The 13,633-nt window shown below is 39.7% G+C and overlaps 1 protein-coding gene across 4 annotated transcripts; it reads left to right on the forward strand.

Moving 5' to 3' along the window:
• Positions 1-515: 515 nt before the first annotated feature.
• Positions 516-9,836, forward strand: zc2hc1a (zinc finger, C2HC-type containing 1A). 4 transcript variants are annotated; one of them, XR_011311747.1, is made up of 11 exons: positions 516-621; positions 1,373-1,446; positions 2,404-2,520; positions 3,105-3,131; positions 5,006-5,147; positions 5,447-5,613; positions 6,456-6,561; positions 6,740-6,815; positions 7,479-7,583; positions 8,185-8,374; positions 8,626-9,836. XR_011311747.1 is itself a non-coding variant. In XM_069716952.1 (10 exons), the coding sequence occupies exons 1-10, from the start codon at positions 603-605 to the stop codon at positions 8,318-8,320; spliced, it is 969 nt and encodes a 322-aa protein (XP_069573053.1). In that variant the 5' UTR covers positions 516-602; the 3' UTR covers positions 8,321-9,836. The 4 variants fall into 4 exon arrangements, 3 of the variants coding, with proteins under 3 accessions (XP_069573053.1, XP_069573054.1, XP_069573055.1); XM_069716952.1 differs by having other exon boundaries at positions 8,185-9,836; XM_069716953.1 differs by having other exon boundaries at positions 6,459-6,561; positions 8,185-9,836.
• The last annotated feature ends 3,797 nt before the right edge of the window (positions 9,837-13,633 follow it).

Raw genomic sequence — 13,633 nt, forward strand, 5'->3', positions numbered from 1 at the left:
GTACATACTACATGCCCTCAAAACATGCAGTAACCACCAATGAAATACTCGGATGTTACAAAGCCAGTTGCTATTGGTAGCCAAAGATCAGTCATTTATTTTCAACCACAGCCAACGAAAACCAGTCGTCGCGTGTGTCTGAATAATCGTATAATGTCCAATGCATTGATCAAATGAAAAGAAGAGCCATTACATATATAGCAAAAAAAAAATAAAATAAATAATAATAATAATATATATATATATATATATATATATATATATCATAGGAAGCGTAACTAAAGAGGTAAACAAATTAAGATATAATTCATGGAAGAATTCACGTGACACAATCCACTCGTATCATAGACAGAAAGTAGAGAAGCTATGCACGCGTGCCATTACCATAAAAAAATAATAATAATAAAAAATAATAAAAAAACAACAACGTACAAAGATCCTAAATCTGACTTCATTCGTTATTTCATGTCATTTCCCAGCAGGTCGAACCACAAATCACAAGTTTGAGCGAAGCCGGAAGTGAGCGGGGGTGAATCCTCTCGTTCTCCTGGATGCGTGTGTCCGTGTAACAACAGCAGAAGCATCAGACGAGGGAACACCTCATGATGGAAGAATTTGAAGGTAAGCGAAATTGCCTTCCAGGTATTTGTTTTAGCTGTTCAAACGTCAAGTCCCCCCCCTCAGTCTCTCCGTTATTATCCCTCAAAGTTTACGTTTCTGCAGGTTTTGTTCGCGACCTCTTTTTGTGTGTGTGTGTGTGTGTGTGTGTGTGTGTGTGTGTGTGTGTGTGTGTGTTTTGTTTGTTTGGGCTGCAGCCTGAGTAATGCTCGTAGGGCCAAAGATGAAGCTAGCTGCTGACTCTCTGAACGGGTGTCATCCCCAGCTACAGGAGCTAGCCTCTTTTCTTTTTTTTCTTTCTTTTTTTTTTAAGCATACCGCTAACTATTGAACCTCCAAATGAATGAAACAAACCGACCTATCGAAAGGAACACGAGTGAATTGATAAGCACCTACTGCTCCACTGACGAATACTACAAACGACGGTTTTACATCTGTCTTGTTAGTCTGATCTTAGCTGCCTCCAGCCATTTTATAGCATTTTGAAATAATTGACAGACTCCGTGTGGTGTTCACTGACAATAAAGGCAACAGGAAGACATTGTGTTTGTATCATTGTGACGACAACAATTCCCCCAAAAATATCTAAATGAGCGCGAAACTAAATATTTACAATGTATCAAATACGAAGAGGGTGATGAGACAGGTACCCATTGGCCATTTTATCTCGTGGTTGAAAGGTCACATCTGATCCATTTCTCTTCTCCCACTTTGCATTTCACTGCAATCAGAATCCAATCTGTTATTCTTGCAGATAGTGAAGCGTCTGCTGCTGAGGATCTGGCTCAGTGCAACTCCTGCAAAAGATGGTTCTTCCCCAAAGTCCTGGTAAAAATAAACACTCTTTGTCATGTAATCAACAGAAGAAAAGTATGGCATTGTAGGATCAGACACATTTTGAAGATGATGTTGTGAGTTTTGTTCAGGTAAACTTTTAGAATTAATGTAATTTATCTACAAATAAGGATTTGTGTGTGTGTGTGTGTGTGTGTGTGTGTGTGTGTGTGTGTGTGTGTTTTGATGAAGGTCGCCTGGATGACCACATTTCCCACAGCTGTTAAAGCTGACAGGCTATCAGCTGTTTGAATAGTAATGTGTCTTTATGATTGACCCATTGCTGCGTAAAATGTTTTTATTTTGTGATTGTCCATATCGTAGCGATGCACATAGATGAAGACTATTATGATGCATATCTAATTACGGCCGCCGTATTTGTCGTTATCATTACTTTGTTTACATGTTTACATGACTAAAATATAATATAGACTGTACAACATCAAAGCTGCAATAATTTCAGTATGTTATTGGAGCATGTTGTGTCCTGGTAATGCAAACTGTGCTCTTGTGGAAGCACTCAGTTTCATTAGTGGATATCAGCTGCATTAACCCATGATGTATTAGTGTTATTATGTGTGTAGGAATATATGCTTGTATCCACAGCAGGAAGACTTGAGGAGGTTTGAACAATTGGAAAAAGCAGTAGGCAGTAGGTTACTGATGTCATTATTGTTACACAAACAACTTTGTGCTTTATTGTGAAGAAATGTTTGCTTTTTTACATGTTCAGTCATAGAAATTATGCTGCCTCTTTCTAAAACCACCTTTTTGAAATATGATTGAAGTGCGTGATTAAAAAAAGAAAAGAAATAAATCCCAGATGATGCCAGATGTTTTCAGAACACAGAGAAACAGGGGGGGGGGGGGGGGGGGGGGGGGGGGGGGGGGGGGGGGGGGGGGGGGGGGGGGGGGGGGGGTATTTTGTGCATATTTTTTCTCTCCCTACAGGATAAGCATGCCAAAATCTGCAAAAAATCAACTACTAAGAAGAGAAAGGTTTTTGACTCTAGCAGACAAAGAGCTGAAGGAACAGACATCTCCCCACTCAAACCCATCAAACCAAAGGTAAGCGTTGGCCTGAGTAAAGAGATGGAACACAAAATTCCCAGCAGAGGTCAGTGTGATTATCAGTAGGAAGAAACCATTTAAAAAAGTTTATGTCCTCACCATAGTGGCATCATGTCTACATGGTGCCGAGACAGGACAAACGACAACAATGCACATGTCAGTCTGTTGGAAATTTTTGCTTCTTTTCCAAAACATTGTTGTCATTAAATTGAATTAAATAAAAATGACAAATCTGGTGCTAATCTTTTCAATATTTCAACCCACCATAAATATTTCTATCACAAGAAGTAGAGAAAAACAATGTTTTGGATAAAATATTTGATATCGCAAGTTGGCTGTAAAGTTTTCTACCACACAGCTCAAACTGCTGCCATATTCATAGCCTTGGATCATGTGATCATACCAATCAGCAGATCCCAGAGGACAATCAGCTGTTAGAATCTGCCCAACATTATGATCTGTACTGTGGTGAACAACTCCTAGTCTGATGATTCTGTTATATCTGAGTCTTGGCTGCTCCATTCAGTGTTTTGTGTTGACAGTTTATTTTCAAATGTAAACCACTTTCAATTGTATTTCAGTCACAAAGTTCAGCTGCAACTGAGAAAGTAAGTTGATTTGTTTTGTGTTCATTTGCCCTTCCTTTCCACATACATGATTTTTAGCAGCACAGATAATCTGTCAAAGTCCAGGAGACTTTCATTGTTTCTGCCTTTTTTCAATACTGACTTTCTCACTTTGCAACATTGGTTTTGAATAGTCTGGAGGCGTTTCAGCTCTTTTTGTTGGTATTAATGGGTCCATCCTTTATTTATACCTGCTTTATCCTAAACAGGGTCATGGGGGGAGGAGGGGGGGGGTTGGGTTGGGAGACCCTACCCTGCGGGCAATTTGTAGAATCACCAGTTGACAAGGTGCATGTTTTTTGGCTGGTGGGAGGAAGCCGGAGTACCCGGAGAGAACGCAGGCACAGGGAGAACATTCAAACTCCACACAGTAAGGGCCAGGCCCGGATTCGAACCCAGAACTTTTTCCCTGTGAGGCGACAATGCTAACCATTGCACCCTGTGTTACACAAACACTGAACACTGGTATTAATTTAAAAAGAAAAAAATCAGTGGTGTCTTTTTTTTCCTACCTCTAGTCTTCAACTGGCCAAATGTATCAGATTACATTTTCTCTTTCTTTTACCATGACCGTGTTAATGTTATCTTTTCTGGCTGGACTCGTGCACTCTCTGCACCCTTCCTCTTGGATTACTCTTTGGCTACTCACCTTAACTACCTACCTACCTACCTACCTACCTACCTACCTAAAACTACAGAGCTCTGTTGTCCTGGCTTCAACTAACTGCTCCACACTCGCTCTGTCCTCCCACTGGGATAACAATATTTTCAGCTCTTTGATATGAACAGGACAAACCTACAGTCATTACATCATTCTCTCTGTATCTGATCGTTGCCAGTTTGGAAGGCTTTGAAGAATGAGAAATGTACTGTTAAAGGTGCAGGCAATAAAGGATTTTTTCTTTTCTTTCTCAAAGTCATCTATGTTTGTCCGACAAGTACGCTTAATGAACTTGAAGGCTGTAACCATATAGTAGGAAGCAGGAAGTCAGCGGGGCTATCATGTTGCCACAGGAGCAGCTCAGATGATGCTCGGTGAACTACTTCCGTCAGTAATCATCAGCTTTGAACAAGACCCGGATTGTCATCATGGACGTTATTTTTGTTGTTGTTTTTAGTAAGTGGGAAACATGAGTGCTGCATTCAGTAAAATCATGGCGTCAACTAAAGGACACCCTGAGAACGCAGACTTCTGGGACTTTTTTTGCAGACAATTTACATTTTGATGTAAAAACATTGTTAGTTGCATGATATGTGTGTGTTTCATTTCCAGTCCCACAAATTAGTTTAAGGAAGTGGGAAGTGCTGCATAAACACTGCTTGATGTATTAGGGTTGAGCAAGTACATGTGTATCCCAGAGGATTACTGGGACCTGTGAATATGGATTGTGATGTGGAGTTATAGTAGTTTTATAATGGTTTCTGTTTTTTCATTATTGAAATATACTACCATCTACTGGAGTTTAAGATGTATGGCATGTTGTACGCCAAATGTCCTACATTGTGGTGAAAAATAGTGAGAAAAATAATCTGGATCAATCACGTGATTCGGATCCGCTCTAAAATGTACTGGCTTCTTCCTTCTATAAGGACTGCTGCACCCTTTCACCAAGTTTCATGAAAATCAGGCTGGTTGGTTTTCTGACAGACAAACTAAACTAAAAACATAACCACTGTCGTCGAGGGAATTACAGTAATTTTCAGGATCCGATAAGAGACTGCAATTCTCAAGTTGCAACCGGCCTCTTGACTTTACGGAGGCATAGTAAGATTTCTTAGTTGGAACTATAAACTGTATCTATAAAAACAAAGTGGTGTAATGGAGCAGCTCTTCTGTGGTGTTGTTGTCCTGCTAGGCAGAACCCCCGAAGAAGCAGTCCAACTGGCGCAAGAAACATGACGACTTCATCGCCACCATCCGAGCTGCTAAAGCCGTCACTCAGGTCCTGAAGGATGGGGGACCGTTACCCCCTCCTCCTCCTCCTACTTATGACCCAGGTAGCGTCATAGTGAGTTAAATTAAGCAAGAAACAAATGAGTGACAGTAAAAATGATTACCGTGTTCATGATTCATTTCTAGACTTCTAGTCGCGATCATTCTTTTTGGACGAGGTAAAGTAGGTGAAGCTAAGAAACATAACTGACTCGGTTGTAAATATTGGCTGAAACTGGAAAGAAAAGTTCAAGTCACGTCTTTGTCATACGACTGTATCTGTCTCCATCTACATGATTTATGTTACCATCGCTGATTTACAAACGATACAGGGATATTTTCCCACGGCCTCTTTTGTCCTTAGATTACATCCAGTGCCCTTGCTGTCAGCGGCGGTTCAACGAGAGTGCAGCTGACAGACACATCAAGTTCTGCCAGGAGCAGCATGCCCGCATGCCCAACAAGAGCAAGTTAGGGGATGTCAAGAAACCTGCTGGACGCCCGCAGGGCGTGCAGACGGCAATGGTGACTGTATGTGCACCTGAACAAACTGTTTGTCTTTTTGCTGTAAAATAACATGCTTGTCCAGTTATTTGGTGTATAATGTTTTGAACCACAAAACATGCACTGCCAGATATAGTTGGATGGAGGAAGTATTTCTGACCAAAGTAGGTTTACGGGAACTATAATGACTGAATTGAATGTTTATCTGTGAATAGCTTTGCCTCTGCTCTTGCAAGGCAATTCTCAGTTCTGTGTTATTGACAATTATTTGCAAGTCAGAAGTGTTGTTCATAAATCTCTAACATTTCCTTGTCTTTTATTGCCACGGTGATACTCCTACTCTGCAGCAGACATAGCATTACCAGTCACTTAGCAACAACTATGGCACATGATTGGGGGAGTTAATTTGGTAGCCAATAAAAATAGCAGAGTGTAAACCATTTTGGTTGAAAGCTTTGATTTCCCCTTATAACAAGAAAACCCTGGCCATTGATCATGATGTCGCCCAGGTTACCCAGTGAGAAACATTTTCATATTTGTTGCAAAATTTTTGCTCCTCCGTTTTTTAAAAGAACAAAATATTTTTGTAGCTTTGAGATTTTCTTCTCGAGGCCAGATTAAAACATGCCGGTAGAGCCGAGCTATCACACAGTCACAGCGCACAGCAAACAGTGACACACATATACAACCGCTAACCATTCTGCAGGTATGGTTTTATCTCCACTATGGTCTCCCCTTGGTCAACAAGATTACAACATACTGTGGTGATACGCGACCTTTGTGTTCACTGTGTCTCTGAGCAGAATGAGGATGTTTGTGCTTCACACCTCTGTAGCTGATGTTTTGTATCATGTTTTTGACTCCTTCAGCAGAAGCCTCCTGCTTCCGGAAAGAAGACCAGCTCTCCTGCTGTGTCAACCATCCCTTCAGCCTTCTCTCGTTTACCTCAGAGATCAGGCGTCGGACAGCCCACCGGTAAGACAGCACTGCTGCACCCCTCAATCATCACACAGTGTTACTGGATGTTCACACCTGACAGCTGTGTGTATTTCTGACCAATTTTCAAATAAAATGACAAGCCCAACTTTCATTGCATGAAGTAAAGTGTTACACATGACCTCATTGTTCTCTCTCACCCTCCCTTTCACTCGAGGAATCCCATCTACGAAGGCGTCTCCTGCTGGTTCAGTGAAGAGTAATCCCTCCGGCCTCACAAGCCCACCGTCAGGGTCAGTGCACATATACAGATGTGTTTTCAGTAGTGTAAGCTAGCCCAGGCACGTAAAAGGAAATTGACGTTTGTTGTTGATGTCTAAAGGGTATCTTAACTTTCACTGTGAATACAGTCATGTCTATTCAAGCATTTTTGCTTTTTGGAAGTCATTGTGCATGTTTCTTTTTATGTCTCTCACTGGGGTCAGAATATAAAAACACGAGCTGAAAAGAAAGTGAGGCTGCCTGTAAATAGGTTGAATCTCATTTCCCTTTTTCCCTTTTATGTCCTCACCATAGTGGCATCATGTCTACATAGTGCTGAGACAGGACAGTTTAATCACAGTCACTCAAAACAGAAGATGATTGAAACTTCCTAACTTCACTTTGCTATGTGTGTACATGCTTGAAGAAAGATGGAATTTCCTTAAATTAAATTTCATAGTTATGCTGACCTTGTCTCAAATTAAATAATGTCCTGTATATTCATTTATTTTGTGCTTTTTGCTAAGAACATTTTATTAACACTGTCCTGATGGCCTTATAAAAGTGATTGTAGCAGGTCAGTACCATTTCAAATGCATGTTTGGAACTTGAGATCTGTCTTCACAAACCCAGCCATCGAAGTAGTTTGACTCCTGCTTGTCTCTGCTCTCTGTTTGCTCTGATCCCTCTGTCAGTGTCGGAAGTAAGACCAGAGCGGGGTGCTCGGGCTACAGCTCTGCGAGGAACACTCAGTCTGGAATAGGACTCAACAAGAACAAAGTTGACACCTACATATCAAGGTGAATTAACTCGGTGATCGAGCAAGTCAACTTGAATAACTTGCTAACCTCTTCCGACCTCTTGTGGTTTTATGGTGCGTTGCCCACAGCTCAGAGACTTCATAAAATGTATCGGATTAGATTTTGATTTAGTTTTTCAGGTTTCCCCAGTTAGAGCTGATACGTCTGTGCATATTCCAGCAAAACTAAACAAAGGAAAGTTTACAGCTTGCATAATCAAATGAATAATGATAGCCATACATCTCCATGTTCTGTTAACTGAGGGGATAGCAATAATTGGAGGGCCCATATTATCACATTAAAGTGAAATGTGTGATTGTACAGTTTACTATTAAACTGACATGCGTACTGCTGTACTAGTGCTAAAACTACTACTGTGTTTGCCCACAAGACTAAAACATTTACTTCATGCATTCTACGGGATTTGAAGTTCTATTCTGTTTGTATGTTTTTTCACTGCTCACCTTACAAAGACTCAAATGATAATCAAAAATGTTTTAGGGTTATCTTAAATTCCCTAAAATATCTAAACCGCCTTGCACTCAAATATTACTGATGACAAATTCGTGTGAACTTCCTGCTTTTGTCATCTTTTTCTCAGGAATGATGTCGATGGCGGGAATGAAGTTGGCAACAGTGGAATAAAGAGCAAGTTCTGTTACGCCTGTGGTACCAAGTATCCTGTTGAATCTGCCAAATTCTGCTGCGAGTGTGGGGTCAGGAGGATGTGTATCTGATGGAGGTCAGAGGAAAAACTAAACAGAGGAACGTAGGGATGCACCGGTACTCAAGTTAGTATCAGAAAGTTTCACCAAAGCTAATAACAACAATAATTTAAAAGAAATTCGTGTCCGTCTTTATTTTCGCACATGGGTCTAGTTTCCCGACAGCAAAGTGGTTTTAAATACCCAACAAATGTATGGGCTGTGTGCAGTCCTGCTGAGTATTACATGCATTCTGAACTGTACAGTACAAAGCCTGTGTTTTAATTGCACAAATTGAATAACCATAACCTCCAGTAAACGATGCCTTTATTTTCTAGGATTCAATTTGACCAGAGGCTGATGGATCTCAGTGGTGGAATGACCTGCTTTACAGTTATGTTGAACTGTGAAGGTTCATGATGTTACTGCTTGATATCGGTCATACAGGAACAACCCATGCAACTTTTTTTTAATTATCCTCCCTCCTACTGCTGGATTTGCTCACAACAATTGCACTGCTTTTTTTTTTTTTTTTTTTTTGATAGTAGATTACTGCCGTGAAACTAGCCACCATAGAGGGATGACAAATTTGTAAACGGATAAGAAAAATAAATGTTTCCAGTTGAGATAAAGCGAGGCAGACTGAACACTAATTCAGTATTGAAAGTCTTTTGGTGCATCTCCAGAAGAGAGTAGAGGAGAGATGAGTCAGAGTAGGTACAGGCTAATTAGTGGGTTGTAAAATGTGAAAAAGGAGGGAAAGGATGAATGTTGGGGGACTCGTTAGAGGCGAGTTATTGCCCTTATATCTCAGTCCCTGGTCAACATTTACCTAAAATGTATTCCTTAATCCCATCTGTCGACGGTTCCTTTTAAAAATAATATGTTCCTAATGAAGTGCAATATGATTGACTACTAAAGAAAGCAAATGTGGTTTTCAAAAGAAAATTATTTGGATTTTTTTTTGATCTCATCACATTGTTTTGACAGGCACCAGTCCAAAAATAAACCAGCAGTTAGAAGGAGAGTGCCCCACTCAAGGTCACTTTTCAGGCAAAAATTCTTCGACTATTATCTTTATAAACAAATGTAGCATTAGGTCAGAACCTTTTAGTTCCCTCTCGTTTTCTACAGCAAAGTGAGTTATTTATTTTCTTATTCCCTTTCATTTTTACTGAATGACTGCATATTTTCTTTAATGCTCTACAGAATTAAAATGTTTTTATTTGGATTTGTAGGAAACCTAAATGCAATTGAATGTGTTGCAGTTGCTATTTTTCCTCTACAATGTTTCCATTGAGTCAGTATTCAGGATCAAAAGTACAGCAACACTCCTGTCCTGGCTGATCCCTCTGCTATGACCCCGTAGGTTTTAATTTACAGGTGGGAGACCTGTCCTTCAGGTGCATTGGTCAGTTAAGTGACAAGAAATGTTTAAATAGACTGGATGGGTGTGTTTCCCTGTACTGATTACAACAGTTGTTAGACTGGATACGGTTGTGCACTTAATGCCATGTATATCCACCATCAATAAACTTCTATGAAGACAGCTGTGATCCAGTTGCATCTGTCAAAGAGAGCGGAAATGGAGGAAGTCCAGTGCTGTTATATTGTAGTTCATTGAGAGTAAAAACACATGCCTTAAATTAGTTTTTGATATAAATATATTTGGAATACATATGCCATGCCATACAAAATATTAGTTGTTTTTTTAGGTAAAAAAATATATATACGTGTGTGTGTGTGTACATATATATAAATACATATATATATATATCTATATATATATAGATATATATGTGTATGTGTACACCTACATACATACATACACATTTTATAGACAGAAATGAGCTACATGATAACGTAATGTATGGCACCTGACAGGAAGAGAAAAAAAACCCTGCTACACCGAAAGTAGTAGCTGGAACTACAAAGAAAGTCTGCGTTCTTTGTTTTTCCCTTACAGAAAAAAAAAAAAAAGTTTCCCATGTTTTCTACATGGGATCACATGTATGACAGGTTTACCACATGTTGCAACATGTGATAACATGGGGAAAATCTTTACTACATGTTCCAAAGCCACACATTCCCCAAAGGTAAAAGTCACACGTGTATGTGGTGACGTGATCACATGAGTTTTTGCGCTTGTGAAATTCATAATTTTTTCTGGAACGGTTTGCATTTCTTATGCCACACCCAACAAATGTCACATTTCCAAATGAGTCAAAACAACAAATCCTGCAGTTAAGTGCCCTGATCCTTTATGCTACAATGCAGTTTTTGATGTGTTTCCATCAGCTAAACTCAGCCATCTGTGACAGAATGTGCATTTGATAGATCAATCACACTCAATGATTAATCAATGCAATGTCATCCAGGCGAGTACCAATGACTTGACATGCAGCCTAAAACAACTACCCGGACAGGAACAAATACACAAAAAAAACAGGGGAGCTTAAGATAACCGAGATAACTGATGGACCAGGGCTATTCCTTCTAATCCAAAGTGAAAGCAAAACAAAATTTGAGCACGTTAATATTTCCTGTTAATGCTTCAGCAGCTATCGCTAAGTGCGCTATGTATACTAAGTAAATGTCACAGCATATTCTTTACAATCTAATTACTCAGAAAAAAAATAAATCTCTTTAGCTGCACCTTCAAGTCATCTTTGGAAATGCTTCCATTTCTAACCCGACATCAATCATCAAAAAGGTTTTTTGTGCTTCGTGTCATGCACCATACATGCAGTCCATCAGACATTCCGTTGAATTCTGCATATTAGCAGGTACATCCAGTAAACAGCTGACCAGCAAAGTATGAGAGTCGACCCTGCGCTTGAGTTTGGTCTCACTGATCCTTTAAGAGAATATTCAGGATCTCGTAGCATCGAGTCATGGAAGACAGAATTGCCTTAGCTTTGCAGACTTTTTTGGTCTCCCTCCTGTTTTTTTTCGGCTTGTTCCTTTTTTGACTTGTTACTGTCCTCTTCCTCTTCAACGTCACGTTGGGGTCTTTAGTCTGGTCAGGAAACACAAACATATGCTGATTAGTATGCTGCTTGGCTTAATATGTTGTGTTTAAATATGCTATACAAACAAACTTGACTAAATCCTATTTACTGGTTCTTTAAAAGAAGCTCTTAAAGCAATCATGTTCCAATGTGAGCAGTTATGATAAACCGGACCTGGTTTACGCTGCAGTATGACTCAAGACTTCAACAATGAGCCTGAATCATCAAATCTGATTCTGATGGTTGTCTTACACTCTTAAAGCCGAAGTATAGGTGAACAGCAAAAAAAAACTGATCAAGGAGTAAAGAGTGTGATTTCCCATTACATTTTGAGAAAAGGCCATTTATCAGGTATCTAAATCTATGTGACTTGGAAATACACCTCACAACCTGAAGTAGTTGTAGGAGTTTGGCTTTGCCTGGCACCAAGGGAAGTAGTTTAAGAAGCAAATGATGTTTGGATACACTCAACAGCCACGTAACCTATCTGTGAGTCACCCACTCTCTGGCAGAAGGAAATACTACAGCCTGCCAACATTCCACTGGATTTTGTTAAGTAAATATTTCACCTCTCAGGCAAAAAAAAAACCACACCAAAAAAACGATTCCTGTTGCTGCCCCTTTCATCAGAAAAGTGCAACATGAAATTGAATTCATTAAGAAGTTACCATACATCTAAATTTGTTCACTTTTTAACCAGGTAACATGATAAGACTTACCGGTTTCTCAAGACAAGGGCAACGTATTGAGGTCAGGACAGACGTGGTCAGTCTCTCTGCGTGGGAAAGTCTTAAATTCTTCATTCTGCAGGTTAGTATTTGCAAGGTGTTCACAATAGTCTGCAAAATAAAGGTACGTTAGTCCTTTGCAACATTTCAATAATACAGAGTGTAGCCTCCGTGACCGCAAAAACTGAGATCTCTGTTATGCTACGCTAGGTGTACGGCTTTAAACAAATCCATTGGAAAAATGGGATGGTATCTCGTCTCCTGGTGGTTTGATTGTTAATGTCATTTCAAGCAATCCCCTGACATTTATAGGACTGTGACATCGAGCTTTTTGGAACAGCCCAACCCTATTAGCTTTAGAGTGAGTTCCTTTCATCAGTTCCTTTGCAAAGAAGCTGTGGAGATGGAGTTGCTCTTGCATATAGTTAAGCATGTAAATGTAAAATGAAAAGCTGTGGCAGGATCTCTGTTTTTATGGTCACAGTGTACATTTTTTTTTTTTATATTTCAAGCACTAAAGTATTACTCACTGTGCTGTCTGAAGTGCAGCTGAGTGGCATGTGTACCAGTTCTGGGCAGGATGAGTTTTGCAACAAGGTTGTGATACTTTCCCTCTTGAAAGAATGAGATCATGAAGACGGTTAATATTAGTGTCATGACTGAAAGACCAAGTATTAACAGGGGAACTCGTGTTTGTCTTGTATTTTTTGATTTTCAATAACATGTTTGAGGAATCATTTAGAAATATTTTATTGTTTCAACTGGTTGTATCAAAAATTTCGATGAAAAAAAAAAAGAAGGGTTGACACTGAATTCCTGCAAATGTATTTCTCACTTCACTTCTGACTGGCTGCACCTTAAATTATCAAAAATGAAGTCAAATTATCCACAGAATGTGAAGAAATGGCTGCATTCACATGTCAAAAGACGCCCATGTGCTGTGTTACAGACATTTTCTGAATTTGGCATCCTAACCAGCCAGCCCCGGCCCGTCCCTTTTCGTCATCCCGCTTTGTACCACACAATCTAAAAGCAGGTCACTGCAGTGTCCAGTTTGCCCTCAGTCCAATATGAGAGGAGGAAAAAGCATATTCAAACCTCTTATTGTTATCATTGGCATTGCTTTCCACTTTACAAGAGCTCAAAGGGAATAAAGGAATGACGTTTGATGCTGAACTCGTAATGTTTCTTTTAGACTGGAGAGTAAACTGCAATTAATGCTAAAAGTGGCTATGTACCAATAGCTTTTAATGGCAGCTAATTGTATAACATCGTGGAGGTACTGGTTATAGGACATACTGGGTTAATAAACCCAAGTGAACCTTTAAAAAAAAAAAATCCATTATGCTTTTATCAGCAGTATCTGTGTTTTTATCAGGCAGTCTCTGTGATCGTCATTAAAGGCACATGAGGGCGGGTTGCATGCGGTCTATTCCCAGATATTACGTCCCAGGCTGAATGCGATAAACTCAATTAGCTTGTCATCTGCCTTCTTCCAAACTGAAGCACTTTTATGAGGCAAATAAACGGGGCGTACTGACTGTTTGTACAATTCAAAACTCGACTTTGGTACGTACTGACTGTTTGGACAATTCAAAACTCGACCT

Source organism: Brachyistius frenatus, unplaced genomic scaffold (assembly GCF_029030835.1).
Source record: "Brachyistius frenatus isolate BFR_SWC_R1_liver_20210118 unplaced genomic scaffold, ASM2903083v1 Contig_165, whole genome shotgun sequence".
Classification (NCBI taxonomy): Eukaryota; Metazoa; Chordata; class Actinopteri; family Embiotocidae; genus Brachyistius; species Brachyistius frenatus.